The 14563-nt window shown below is 33.3% G+C and overlaps 1 protein-coding gene across 1 annotated transcript; it reads right to left on the bottom strand.

Annotated features, from left to right (window-relative positions):
• Nucleotides 1–5617: 5617 nt before the first annotated feature.
• On the bottom strand, nt 5618–9007 carry LOC139870248 (UDP-glycosyltransferase 85C1-like). The gene is made up of 3 exons (XM_071858081.1): nt 8942–9007; nt 8165–8672; nt 5618–6561 (listed from the first exon to the last, which is right to left on the bottom strand). Exons 1-3 carry the CDS (start codon nt 9005–9007, stop codon nt 5618–5620), a joined length of 1518 nt encoding a protein of 505 aa, XP_071714182.1.
• Between the last annotated feature and the right edge of the window lie 5556 nt (nt 9008–14563).

Here is a 14563-nt window from a genome sequence, read left to right as displayed (position 1 = left end):
GTTTTTATAAGAGTTGTCTCTAGATTATTTAAAATGCACAGCAATAGTCCTAAATCTAACGTCAATTAATTGATTACAGGAATAAATTAATTGTTGTTAGGTTTAAGACCACCTATAGGCATTTTAAAAATCATAGGAACTACGGGTATAATTTTAAAAAGAAAATGACTACCGGTATAATTTTGATTAAACCACAGGGATCAATGATATAATTTACTCTTATTATTATTATTATTATTATTATTATTATTATTATTATTATTATTATTATCATCATCATCATCATCATCATCATCATCATCATCATCATCATCATCATCATCATCATCAAAGTATAATATTTTTTTTATAACACTTTTATTAATAACACAACTTTATTAATAACACAACAAATTATTGAAATTAAAAATTCAACCATTACAACTTATTCAAATTAAAAGTACTACAAACTGAAAGTAAATTAAGCATTTAAATTTCTAAAGTTTGGTAGAAGGTCCCAAATGTGTTCAGTGAGATCATATCGAAGTTGGTCATGAATGTCTCTATCTCGTATTTCTTGTTCTCTTACATCATGACTTGTAGATCGATTCCTTACAAAGTTTGGATTAGCTTCATCACTCATAAGTAATTCTTCCTCGAGCTATGTAATGTTGTAGCCATTATCCTCGACTATCATGTTGTGCAAGAGGCAAGAGCACACAATAATATAATATTCGCCTTAACTTGTTGACACTGTGTAGTCATCCAGCCATTTGTAATATATGAAATCTACCCTAAAGAACATCGAATGTTCTCTCGACATCTTTACGTGCACTTTCTTGAAATCGTTTAAATTTTGCACGTGGCTCATCTGTTTGGGGTCGAATACGCCTTGAATAATGTTGCTCAATTTGGGTAAATACCATCCTCTAAATAATAACCAATTGATTAATTATTACCATTTACGGCAAATGGAGCAAATGGTGCAGTTCCATTCTTGATGTCATCGAACAACGAAGATTGATTCAAAACATTAACATCGTTGTTAGCACCCACAACACCGAAGAATGCATGCCAAATCCACATATCCTATGAAGCAACGACTTCAAGAATAATGGTTGGATGACCTTGATGAACAATAGTATATTTCCATTTCCAAGCAATTGGACAATTCTTCCACTTCTAATGCATGCAGTCGATGCTTCCAAGCATTCCCTTAAAACCATGCATTTCTTCATGAGCGCTATACAAATGAGCTATATCGCTACCTGTTGGTTTCCTCAATTATTTATCAACATAAAGTTTCAATACATTTACAAAACATATTAAGACATATTATTGATGTGGATTCGGCAATTTGTAAGTATTCGGCAAACATGTCCGCTGTTGTACCATAAGCCAATTGACGCAACGCAGACAACCAAGGGCATCAATTTTTTGTTTAAAAAAAATCGAAATGACTTGGTAAAGGTTCTACATCATAATTACTTATATCATGGATGATGCGCAAAAATAGTGCTTTACTAATTCTAAAACGTCTTCTAATTTTTTTTTTGGATATTTTGGATTCTCTTGAAAATAGTGTTTGTGTAAAGTTTTACCTGCAAGTTCACGATCTCTATGAATGTAACTTTGAGGCTATGAAAATCGTTCGGTTTTTGCAGCCTCTTCAGCATCCAATTCTTCGACCATTGCTTGTAAAAGATGCAAATCGTCCATCTCCGAATCCCAAATATCAAAAAGTTTAAACAAAGATTTTGCCATTGAATTTTTTTTATAAGAATTATAAAATTTATAAGATGATATTAAAAGAAATATGTGGAAAAATGATATGAAAAAAGTGATATTTATAAAAGAAAAAAAAAGAAAAAACAAAGTTAAAGGCTATATAGCCGTTTGAGGGGAAAACGTGGCACAATACCATTCGTTCAATCTCCATCACCCTGCAACTCTTTCCTGTGATGGGCCCATTGCGCCCAACATTTTTTTGCACCATCATGCCCCACGGTGGCGCTATGCTGGCGTGATTGTGGTGTTTTTCTGATAATGGTGCCGCTTAATGAAGGTCTTATAGCTAATCAACCCGAGAATACTGATACAACAATGGGTATTAATAGGAGGTAACTTACATTGAGGAACTAAAAAACTTTGATATGTTGATGAAGAATATGGCGGCAGAGGAGGTGCCAAGCAAGAAACCGAAAGCATGAGGTTAGCCTTGTGGAACACCGCAACCTCGGAAGCATAGACAAAGGTCGTATGGCGGGTGTATTGTTCAATCATTTCCAATTCCAGTGTTAGTCATTCAAGAAACTATGGTCAAGAAAGTGTCACGACCAATTTTATACTCTATTTGCAAACACTATGTTTTTCAAGAAGTTCAAGTAAGTTCAAATGGACGATCTGGTGGTCTTCTTTTAATTTGGCGGGAGGATTATTTCACTCTTTTTAAAGCTTTGGAGTAATAAATTTTGGATTGCAACCATGTTAAGTTCAGTTAGTTCAAGCGGACGTTCTGGAGACCTTCTCTCAAGTCGGTTGGTCGAAAGAAAAAATTCATTTCAAAATTTAAAACTAAGGATGGATTTGATGATGTTTTCGATATCTCGTGTTTGTCTTACACTTCAAGTGAAATAAGTGGAGATGTTGGGCAAGGGTCGTGCAGTGCTCTTATACATCTAAAGTGGCTAAGAAACGATCGGTAGCATTTCAATCTGGAATCAAGCAAAAGTTGTAGGCAACATGATGTTTTTTATGACCCTTCAAATGACACTTCAAAAGCTATTTATATGTTGCCATATATATGGTGTAGAGATTTGAGTGAGCAAAGCAATTCGATGTTGTTTGCGGTTCAAATTTGCAGTCATTTTGTTTGTGGTTTTAGTTTAGGGGCATATCTCAAATGATCTGATATGCTTCATTTGTTAGTTTCAATTGTTCAAATAGGGTTTGTGTGCCTTTTCTACATATTCAATTTCTTATATACGTTGAATTTTCATCTTTGTAATGAATTATACTTTCAATTTTTATATATTCTTGCTTTTTCGTCGGAAAAAAATTTAGTGACATGCATTAAATGATTTAACCCATAAAACCCACCGAACTTAAAAGAAGTTGAACTTGAGGACAATAGTTACGTAGAAAGTTTATCTACTGACATGCATTAAACGGATTAACCCATAAAACCCACTGAACCAAAATGATTTGGTTGAAGTAGGTTGGTTAATTTGATTTTGGTTTGGTTTTTTTGATTTCATCTAAAAATAATAATGGTTTGCGATTTGAAGTTGGTTTCTAAAATAAATATTTGGTTTCAAACCAAAAATCGAAATATGATATTACTTTTTATAGTACATATATTCCATCGGTCCCAAATTAAGTGTCTGATAGGAATTTTTGTTGGATTAAAAATAGATGTGATAATTATCAGTTTTGCCCTTATATCAAAGGTATGTTTGACTGAATTTATTAAAGATATGAATGAAATAGAGTAATAAATTAGGGTAAATTAGAGAGTTTAATGATATTTATGAATTACTTTTTTGTAAGTGGACAATTATTTTGAGACATTTATAAATAATAAGGTAGAAACATATTTTGGGACGAAGGGAGTATTAATACATAATGCATTTAGTATTTAGTTTAATTTATCTATATTTATATGTTGCAAATATTGCAACCGGCATACCATATTTTGCATATATCTACCCATTTTAGAATATATTTTTGCATATATTCTCCAACTTTATCAACTTTACATATATATTGCTTTTATATTGGATTTTAAATGTGAATTATTTCTTTGATTTTATTCTGTTTAAGTTCGATGTTTTTATTGATTTAATTTTGATTTCAACAATTGACTTTGTTAATCAATTATTAGGAATTTCTTATACTTCATAGTTGAGATGTATGCGAATTTAACAAAAACACTACACATTTTTTATATGTAAGTTTTAATTTAATTTAATCAAAATCGATCCACCTAAACTGATTTCTTATTTGGTTGGATTGTTTTGGTTTTGTCAAATTTGGTTTAGTTATTGGTTCTCAGAAAATCTACTGAACGAACACCCCTAACTCTATACATCCCAAAACAAAGTTTCTTTGTCCGTCCCGGAATAACTATGCTATATTAATTTGTTAAAGTATAAAGTATTTTTTTAACTATCAACTTTGAATTTATATATATATATATATTATATAATATTTAAAAAAATTATACCAACAAAACACGTTTAAAACTAAATTCATTCCTACTAATTTCATTAAATATTATTAATATAAGAAAAAAAATATTAAAAGCGAGAGTTTAAAAAAAAGACTTTCAAAAATTAAACTAGAAAAGTTATTTTGGAACGGAGACAATATTTATTTTAAGTTGAATATGTTGCATTTAAATATTACTATTGTTGTTATTATTATTATTATTAGTAGTAATTATAATTAATAATTAATTGTTATTATAACTTGCATTTTCACAGAATTAATTATGAGTAAATATTATATCGAATTTATTTACTAAATACAATTTATGTAGGTTTATAATTATATGTCTATGTATATGGACACAATTTTATGTTATTAGGTATCCTATTCAATTAAATTAAAGTTAATAAAATTCTTTGTTTTCTTATACTTTTCAATATTCTTGAAGTTTAAAGTTTGGTGATTCAGATATGTGTGTTAACTCAAGTTTATAACGTGTTTTTAAATGAAGCATATCATGTTTTACATCAGTTGGTGCAATCGATCCAACCTATCATAATTCTAACTAGTTGGGTATCTCCTACATTTAGAATTTGATAATCTATTCATCATATTGTAATTCTAATTATGTGAGTCTCTTCCAAGTTCGAAAATTGATATATTCAAAAACCAAAAAAAAAAAAAAAAAAGTGTTCATCAGTAGTACATTGTTCACGGCCAAACACTATTCATTCATCAGAACACATTGTTCAATCGCCGAAAAAACACTGATCATCGTTGAAAAACATTTTTCATCCGACATGTTACTATTCATAATGTTCATCCGTAAAATAATTCTTCCTCTTTTATGATCAATGACCATTGATAGAGATAAGTGGAATCACAATCTTGCTATCATCCTCGAAGGAATCAAAAAACATGATAGACATACATAATAAATTTAACAAACGTGCAAAAAAACGAAGGATTAGAAACTCAGAGAGTTACTTATGGTTTACAACCTTGGATCCAATCACAACAATCCCAACACAGACCTCTCTAATCGTACCAAACACTGGGAGGGTAGTTAAATGATGATGATTGTTCTTTATGGTTCCTTATGAAGATTTTAGTTATCTAAAAATGTATGCTTACATGAAAACTTTTAGTTAGTGAATTACTACAAATATACAATGCATCAATGATCACTACCGAGTCTTTGACGATTTAATCCAGATAAGCCACGTACACCATAGTATAAATTCTCGCCCTCCCAGATAACACAAACATGTAAAACCTCATCACATACAACGCATCAACGAAAACCTCATCAGTCATCACATACAATGCATCAACGAAAATCTAATCACATACAATGCATCAACGAAAACCTAATCACATACAATGCATCAACCATCAATCAAACCACGTGATAATAAAGTTTTTATGGTTATTTTGAAAACACATGGATCTCGTTTACAAGTTTTTCAATATTCAAAAACGACGAGCCATTAGTAGCTATCGCTATTCTCGCTTTCTTCATCCACTCATTAGCTTTGTTTCTTAATTTCTCGCCCTTCGCTCCCTCCATCAACTCCTTTAGAAGTTTCTCAACTTCATTTCTCTTTACATTTCTCTCAATTTCCATAGCAACTTCCCATTCTGTACACATTTGTCTACAATTAGTCTTTTGGTCAGACGAAACTGGCCAACAAAGCATTGGCACCCCTGCAGACAAACTCTCAATGACTGAACCCCAACCACCATGAGTCAAGAACCCACCAACTGAAGAATGGTTCAATACCTCTTCTTGTGAACACCAGTTTGAAATAAAGCCTTTACCTTTAATTGCTTCCACTAGTTCTAAAGGCAGAACTATTGAACCCGAACCACCATCAACTAAATCACTCCTAATTACCCAAAGAAAATAATGGTTACTATTCACTAATCCCCAACCAAATTCAACTAAAGTTTCTAAAGACATCACTGCTAAACTTCCAAAGTTGACATAAACAACAGAGTTGGGTTCTTTAGACTCAAGCCACTTGAAGCATGTGGGTTCTTCCTTCCTTAAACTATAGCTTATGAAGTTCTTGTTTTCTTTTTGATCAACAATTTGATTTACAAGTAACTCCAAAGGCCCGACTGTGTAGATTCGAGGAAACTTGGATCTTAGCTCATTGATGAGACTACTTTCTAATTCGTCGAAAGTATGTATTATCATATGCTGGACCTTATCGGCGTCATTAGCCATTTGAACTAAGAAATTTAATGACTCAATTGTAGTAGGTTTTACACCCAACACGTGTTCCGGTAAATCCCTTAAACGAATTCCTTTCATCCCCGGAATATCGACCAAGGTGTCGAGGTGTCCATTCGTTAAATAGCTTTCATCTGCAAAATCAATAGCATAATTTAGCCCATGACAAGTATCATCATCATTTTACTTATTGTAATGCAATGTAGATCTATTTAATTACATGTAATAGAGTTAGTTACAGAATCTGTTAGAATGTCGTTAAATTAGTTTGTTAGTAGCAGTTAGCTAGCTTACTGTTTGTATATATACAAAGTATCTGTACTTTGTTATTCAATTGAATGAATTACTACTTTTACAAACATTTATTCTTCTTCTTTAGTTCATTTCAAGCCCAAAACATGAAAAAACCCTTAAAATAGATGGTTAACAGTTAAACTTAGGTTGCATTAAATAATTAAATAGATCACATTTTGACATTTTTCTACTTCCTGTTCAAGTTCATACATTACTACTTCTATACAGATCAGGAAAATCAAAACACGAATTGCTCTAATTAAGTCCCAAAATTTGGTATCATGCGCTATATTTTTAACCTCATCGATCCATAACCATTGATTCGTGTTTGGTTTCAGTTTTTAATCAATTGTTTGACTTTTCATGAAAAGTCAAAGAAAATAGTACGACACAAAAAATGTTGGCTGATTAATTTATTTTAGAAGTTAAATAGGCTTAGGATAGATCATAGAAGATATATATGTAGTGATTTATTCGATTTATTTAAAGTTAAAATTGTGTTTCAATTCGGTTGACTAGCTTTTTGAGAAAAAGTCAAAGATCATTTGATTTTTTGAATTAGTTAGTTTTAGAGAATGATTTAGGAAGTATTATTTCATCGTTTGATTGGTTTAGATTAGTGTAATCCTGAGTTTAATTCGTTTCCTGGAAAATTTCTGTTCATGTTCCGTTGGAAAAATGAAAATCTGATGAGTCAAAAGCATGCTAGAGTCTGGAGATTTAGAGTCCGAAGTTGCAGACTCTGATGTTTACTGAAGTCAACGGTTTGAGATTTCTTGATGCCTAAGCTAAGGAATATTCTGGAGATATGTTTAAAGTTTAAGAAGATTTGTTTTGATTCGGTTTTATCTCCAGAAGATTAACTTTAGAGTTATTTGCATATTAGTTTAGTTTTTAAGTTTATCTTTACCTTATTTATAGCTAGGTTATTTTGGAAACCAAATCTTTAGATTTGGTGTTTATCTGTATAAATAGGGTCGTATGGTTTGCTTTGAACTTGTATCTTTGCACGATCAACATTATCAATTTTATATTTCATTATCGTGTTCTCTAATTCTTGCACTAATAATTCTTATTTATTGTTTAATTGAGAGTCTGGTGTTCATAGTTCAATTAATGTGAACTAATATGTTCAAACATAACTACATAAGTTCTTGGCGCCTTCATCCAGATTCAAACTAAAATTTACTGTTTGATCTGACTTAGCGCGATCTTTCAAGTGTTTAGGTATTATAACATCGTGGATTTTTCTAATGACAACTTTCAACTGTCGTTAACACCCTTTAATGTGTTGTACAATTTAATAAGGGTCATTTTAAAAATGATAACTAACTGTTATGTGCAATGCATTAAAGCGGGTTAACGACAGTCCTTAGAACGTCGTTAGAAAAATCCCAACATTTGTATATTTGGGTAAACAAGGAAGTAATAAAAAGATGTAACCTTTAAGTGGAACAATTCCTTTTTCCATAAGAACTTTTGCTTGGTAAAACCCCATAAAACCACAGGCAGCAAATATCCAATTAAGGATGATGGGGACTTTAAGCTTTTCAGCAGCAAGCAGGGTTTTAGCAAAACTAAGTATTCCATCGGCAACAATACAAGTAGCCGGACTCTCAAGTCCACCAACAAGATCAACCAATGATCCGAATAAATTCTTTGCAAGGTAACTTGTGATTTCAGATGTGGTTTGAGTTTGTTCAGCGTTGTCAAGACCATCCGGAATCGTTTTGAATTGAAAATCGGGAACGTCGTTTAGATCGTGAGATCCACTCGAATTAAGGAGACGTTTATGGTTAGACTGAGTGTTGACAAAAGTTATACGGATGCCCTTGTGGTGCAGTACTCGGGCTAGTTTAAGCATACACTTGATGTGGCTTTGCAATGGATATGGTATGAAAACGGCATGAGGTTGCTTTTTTTCTTGGTTCACCATTGTTGTTTTTATCTTCTGTATATATTGGGTGCAAAACTTGTGTACTTGTAAGCTAGCTATATATAGAAAGAGAAAGTTGTATGCATGCTTCATCAACTTGTTTGAATTAGTCAGTTTTGACTTTTAGAAATATATATATTTAACATGCATGTGTTTGTAACATCCAAGGGAATATATAACATGATACTTTAGGGTGCCTTCAACTAAATTTTATAATTTTCAATGCTAGTAGGTAGTGGTTGACTTAATACTAAAATGCTAGTAGGTAGTCGTTGACTTAATACTAAATTTTCTTTGCTTTGCCCCTTCTCCCTAGCGTTCCCTGTCTCCCTCCACCCTGTATTCGGCATTTTTGTCGGAATCTCGATCTTCCCATCTTTCTCTAGTGATTGCACAGGCGACGAGTACCCTATGTACTCTGTGTTTTCTCCACGAGTTGATTGATGTGTGGTCACCTACAACCTTGGCTTTTTTTTCTTTTTTGCTGGTCATGGGCTTCGTTTTTTATTTTCCCAGCAGTGGTCAAGATATCAACATCGTCTCATTATGCGCCGGATTTGTGTTAGCATATGTATATATGTATTATATATGTTTGTATAGTATTGGCCCAACGCCCCAACCCATTACCGATATGACCTTGTGTATTTGGCTAAGCCCATCAATGTATATATATGTTTGATGTAATACAATTAAAAAATTCATGGGAAACTAACTATTTTCAATCTAATCATCTTCTGCACCCTACATCTATATTTCTATCTCATATCATTTTCTTTTATCCAACTTTAATATCAATACCCATTTACTCTTCTTCTTCATTACGTACAACACCATCAATTTTTTATTTTTACTTTACTTAATAATTCCATCTCTTATCACTTATTCTTCTTGTTCAACGATAACAAAACAATACAACTTTCTATAATATTTTTTTTTAAAAATGGTAACAGACGATCGCAGAGTTAGGCATCACATCAATCGTAATCGTTATAGTGGGGACCGTCGAAAAAAACCCCTTCAAGCACAATCTGTCAACACGGGTGGATATACATTCCACCAAATTGTCGACCTTTACACAACCCAACATCACTAAACAGTTATGCAACAAGTTCATATGTTTCTGTATATGGTGCAGGGAATAGAGAGCAGGCCCAACAAGCCTTCATTTGGTTTTGAACATCCCTCTACCTTTCATTGTTTATTTAATACTGTGAGGTTGCAGAAACCCGACAACTCAAGTTGGATTATGGATACGGGAGCTATGGATCACGTTCACTCGGATGCAATTATACTTAAGTCCATTTCTAATAATCATGATACTCATTCTATTTATGTCGGTAATGGTTCCTCAATTCCTGTAATGACCACCGGTAACACCGACCTTCCCAGCCCATACCGTCCACTTCATTTACATAACATACTTATCACACCTCAAATTATTAAAAAACATTATATATGTTCGAAAATTTACAACTAATAATCAATGCTCCATTGACTTTGACCCTTTGGTTTTATCATGAAAGATTATCCTACCCGTCAACCCTTAATCCGATGTGAGAGCACTAGACCCCTATACCCTGTCACACAATCTTCCCCACAAATATTTACTGCATCCAGCTCATCACTTTGGCACCAACGTCTTGGTCATCCCGGTGACCATGCACTTCAACATCTAATCTCTCGTCAGCTTGGCAAACATGGAAGACTTCCATTCCATACTTCTGATTTTATCGTGAGTTCCCCATTTGATATTATACACTCCGAATATTTGGACTTTAACTATTGCTAGCTTGAGTGGTTTAAAATACTATGTCATTTTCCTTGATCATTTTACGCATTATTTGGGAGTTTATCCATTATGCCATAAATCTGACGTTTTTCAAAACTTTCTACATTTCACGGCTTATGTTCAAAATCAATTTAAACTTACCATAAAATCATTTCAGTGTGATAATGGAGGTGAATTTGATGATACGAAATTTGATGAATTCTTTGCCAAACATGGCATTCGCTTTCGTTTTGCTTGCCCACGTACATCTCAACAAAATGCTAACGCCGAAAGGATGCTTCGCACAATTAACAATACCATTCGCGCACTTTTATTTAATGCTCGTCTTCCACACAGATACTGGGTAGAATCCCTTCATATATCCACTCATCTTCTTAACATTCTACCCTATTCGGCCATTCAAAACAACACTCCCAATTTTCTACTTTTTAAACAAGACCCAACCTACACCCACTTACGTGTCTTCGCTTGCTTGTGTTTTCCGTATCTCACTACTACTCACAAACTTACACCACAGTCCACACCATGTATCTTCCTTGGATATCCATCAAATCATCCTGGTTTCCGCTATCTTAACCTTTCCACTCCTAAGATAATCATCTCAAGCCATGTTGTCTTTGATGAAACCGCCTTTCCCTTTGGCTCGGTTACTCCTACACAATCGTCGTCTTATGACTTTCTTGACTCTTTTTCCCCATCCTTCCATCCGACCTTCCAATCTACGTCTCCAGTGTTGTCCTCGAATGTTGACCATACATCACTAGGCAACCCGCCTACACCTACTACTCCACCTTCCCCTACCTAGGATACCGACTCACCCACTACCACCCCAACCACCTCTCCATCACCTCCTCCCCCACACCCTATGATGACCCGCAGCAAACACGACATTACTAAACATGTGACTCGCCTTAATTTACACACTACCACTACCTCATCATCTGTGCCCCAGTCATTTACAAACTCTTGAGGATCCACACTGCCATTAAGCCATAAATGAGGAATATCATGCACTTATTCTAATGGCACTTGGGTACTTGTTCCACACCCTCTTGAAGCTAACGTGATTCATTCTATGTGGTTATATAAGCAGGAGTTTAATGTTGATGGTTCTCTGGCCTGTTACAAAGCCAGATTAGTTGCTAATGGCAAAAGCCAACCGATTGGGGTTGATTGTGATGAGACTTTTAGTTTGGTTGTCAAACTGGCTACCATTCATACCGTGTTAAGTTTGGCTGTCTCACGTCATTGGCCCGTTCATCAGGTTGACATAAAGAATGCCTTTCTTCACAGTGACTTACATGAGACAATTTATATGCATCAACCTCTTGGATACCAAGATACTAGATACCCTGACTATGTATGCTGCATGCAACGCTTTTTATATGGCCTAAAACAGGCCCCAGGCGCTTATTTTCAGTGTAGTCTATGTGACTCATCTTTTTTCGTCTATCAACAGGGTTTATCTACATCTTATCTACTCCTATATGTTGATCAATCATCCTCATATCATCGTCTACCTTGTTGTTGCAAACTGATATTGCTCATTTACACTACGTTTCTTACGAAATATCTACCTCGCTTTACTCGGTTTTGATCTCCATTGTGCTTTAAAAGTGAAGAATACGGGAAAAGTCGCGTTATAAGCATGATTGCAGTCTTGGGTATGAAATTGGTGCAAAATTGATCAATGTGTTGTGCAAAAGATCAAGAAAACTGCAAAGTGCTGAAAACTGACCAAGAACGACATTCCATGCCATGAGAACTGAAATGTACCGTTCATATTGATTATAAACGTTCCATATTAATTGATTTCGTTGCGAGGTTTTGACCTATATATGGGACGTTTTTCAAAGACTGCATTCGATTTTAAAACAAACCATAACCTTTATTTTCTCGATAAAGGTTTAAAAATGATAATAAAAAATATAGCGTTTTTACACGACCATTACATAATGGTTTACAATAATATTACACAACAATATATGTCTTCGAATGCAGTTTTCAAACAATATTATACAAGCATGGACTCCAAATCTTGTCCTTAATTTAGTATGCAACAGCGGAAGCTCTTAACAATTACCTGGGAATAAACATGCTTAAAACGTCAACAAAATGTTGGTGAGTTATAGGTTTAACCTATATATTTATCAATCGTAATAATAGACCACAAGATTTCATATTTTCATTTTTCATAAACATCATCCCATACATAGAGATAAAAATCATTCACATGGTGAACACCTGGTAACCGACATTAACAAGATGCATATAAGAATATCCTCATCATTCCGGGACATCCATCGGACATGATATAAAAACTCGAAGTACTAAAACATCCGTTATAACAGATGGGGTTTGTTGGGCCCAATAGATCTATCTTTAGGATTCGCGTCAATTAGTAGAATGGTTTACTAATTCTTAGGTTACCAAGCAAAAGAGGCATATTCGGCTTCGATCATTCAACCATAGAAAGTAGTTTCACGTACTTGTGTCTATTTTGTAAAACATTTATAAATTTGCATGTATTCTCATCCCAAAAACATTAGATTTTTAAAATTGGGACTATAACTCACTTTCACAGATTTTTTACTTCGTCGGGAAGTAAGACTTGGCCACGGGTTGATTCACGAACCTATAACAAATATGTACATATATATCAAAGTATGATCAAAATATATTTACAACATTTTTATTACGTTTTAATGATTTGAGTTTGTTAAGTCAGCAGTCCTCGTTAGTAACCTATAACTAATTGTCCACAGTTAGATGTACAGAAATAAATCAATATATAATATCTCGAATCAATTCACGACCCAGTATATACAAGTCTCAGGCTAGATCACAACTCAAAGTATATATAGTATTTTGGAATCAACCTCAACCCTGTATAGCTAACTCCAACATTACTGCATATAGAGTGTCTATGGTTGTTCCGAAATATATATATAGATGGGTCGATATGATATGTCAAAACATTGTATTCGTGTCTATGGTATCCCAATATTACATAATATATGTTAGAATACATGTATAATACAATATAATTTAGTTAAGTTAGGATTTGTATAGATTTGTTACAAATTTCACGTAGCTACAATAAGCAAAATTATCCAATCTTGTTTTATCCATAATTTCTTCGTTTTAAATCCGTTTTGAGTGATTCAAGTTGCTATGGTTTCATATTGAACTTAAGTTTATGAATCTAAACAGAAAAAGTATAAGTTTATAGTCAAAAATACAGATTACAAGTCATTTTTATAAAGGTAGTCATTTCAGTCGAAAGAACGACGTCTAGATGACCATTTTGGAAAACATACTTCCACTTTGAGTTTAACCATGATTTTTGGATATAGTTTCATGTTCATAAGAAAAATCATTTTTCCAGAAGAACAACTTTTAAATCAAAGTTTATCATAGTTTTTAATTATCAAACCCAAAACAGCCCGCGGTGTTACTACAACGGCGTATGTCCGGTTTTACGGTGTTTTTCGTGTTTCTAGGTTTTAAATCATTAAGTTAGCATATCATATAGATATAGAACATGAGTCTAGTTGATTTTAAAAGTCAAGTTAGAAGGATTAACTTTCGTTTGCGAATAAGTTTAGAATTAACTAAACTATGTTCTAGTGATTACAAGTTTAAACCTTCGAATAAGATAGTTTTTATATATATGATTTGAATGATGTTATGAACATCATTACTACCTCAAGTTTTGTGGATAAACCTACTGGAAATGAGAAAAATAGATCTAGCTTCAAAGGATCCTTGGATGGCTTGAAAGTTCTTGAAGCAGAATCATGACACGAAAACAAGTTCAAGTAAGATTTCCACTCGAAATAAGATTGTTATAGTTATAGAAATTGAATCAAAGTTTGAATATGAGTAATACCTTGTATTAGAAAGATATCTTACTGTAAATAAGAAAGATTTCTTGAGGTTGGATGATCACTCAAAATGGATTTGCAAGATTGGAAGTAAGTTAGCAAACTTGTAAGTGTTGTTGGTGTGTTCTTGAGTAGTTGTTTTGTAACTTGGTTTATGTATGGATTTATGAACTAGATTGAGCTAGACTTTGTTGAAGATGATGAAGAACACTTAGAACAATGGAAGAACA

This window comes from Rutidosis leptorrhynchoides, chromosome 10 (genome assembly GCF_046630445.1).
Source record: "Rutidosis leptorrhynchoides isolate AG116_Rl617_1_P2 chromosome 10, CSIRO_AGI_Rlap_v1, whole genome shotgun sequence".
NCBI classification, from domain to species: Eukaryota; Viridiplantae; Streptophyta; class Magnoliopsida; order Asterales; family Asteraceae; genus Rutidosis; species Rutidosis leptorrhynchoides.
The sequence above is the reverse complement of the archived record's forward strand: the minus strand, read 5'-3'. Positions and strand labels throughout refer to the sequence as shown.

Excerpts from the sequence above, each read along its gene's own strand:
- LOC139870248 (XM_071858081.1), bottom strand. The coding sequence starts at position 9,007 with ATGCCGAATACAGGGTGGAGGGAGACAGGGAACGCTAGGGAGAAGGGG. Across the intron at positions 8,673-8,941 it reads GGCAAAGCAAAGAAAATTTA|AAGATAAAAACAACAATGGT; the intron begins GTATTAAGTCAA and ends CAATATATACAG. Across the intron at positions 6,562-8,164 it reads AGGAATTGTTCCACTTAAAG|ATGAAAGCTATTTAACGAAT; the intron begins GTTACATCTTTT and ends TTGATTTTGCAG.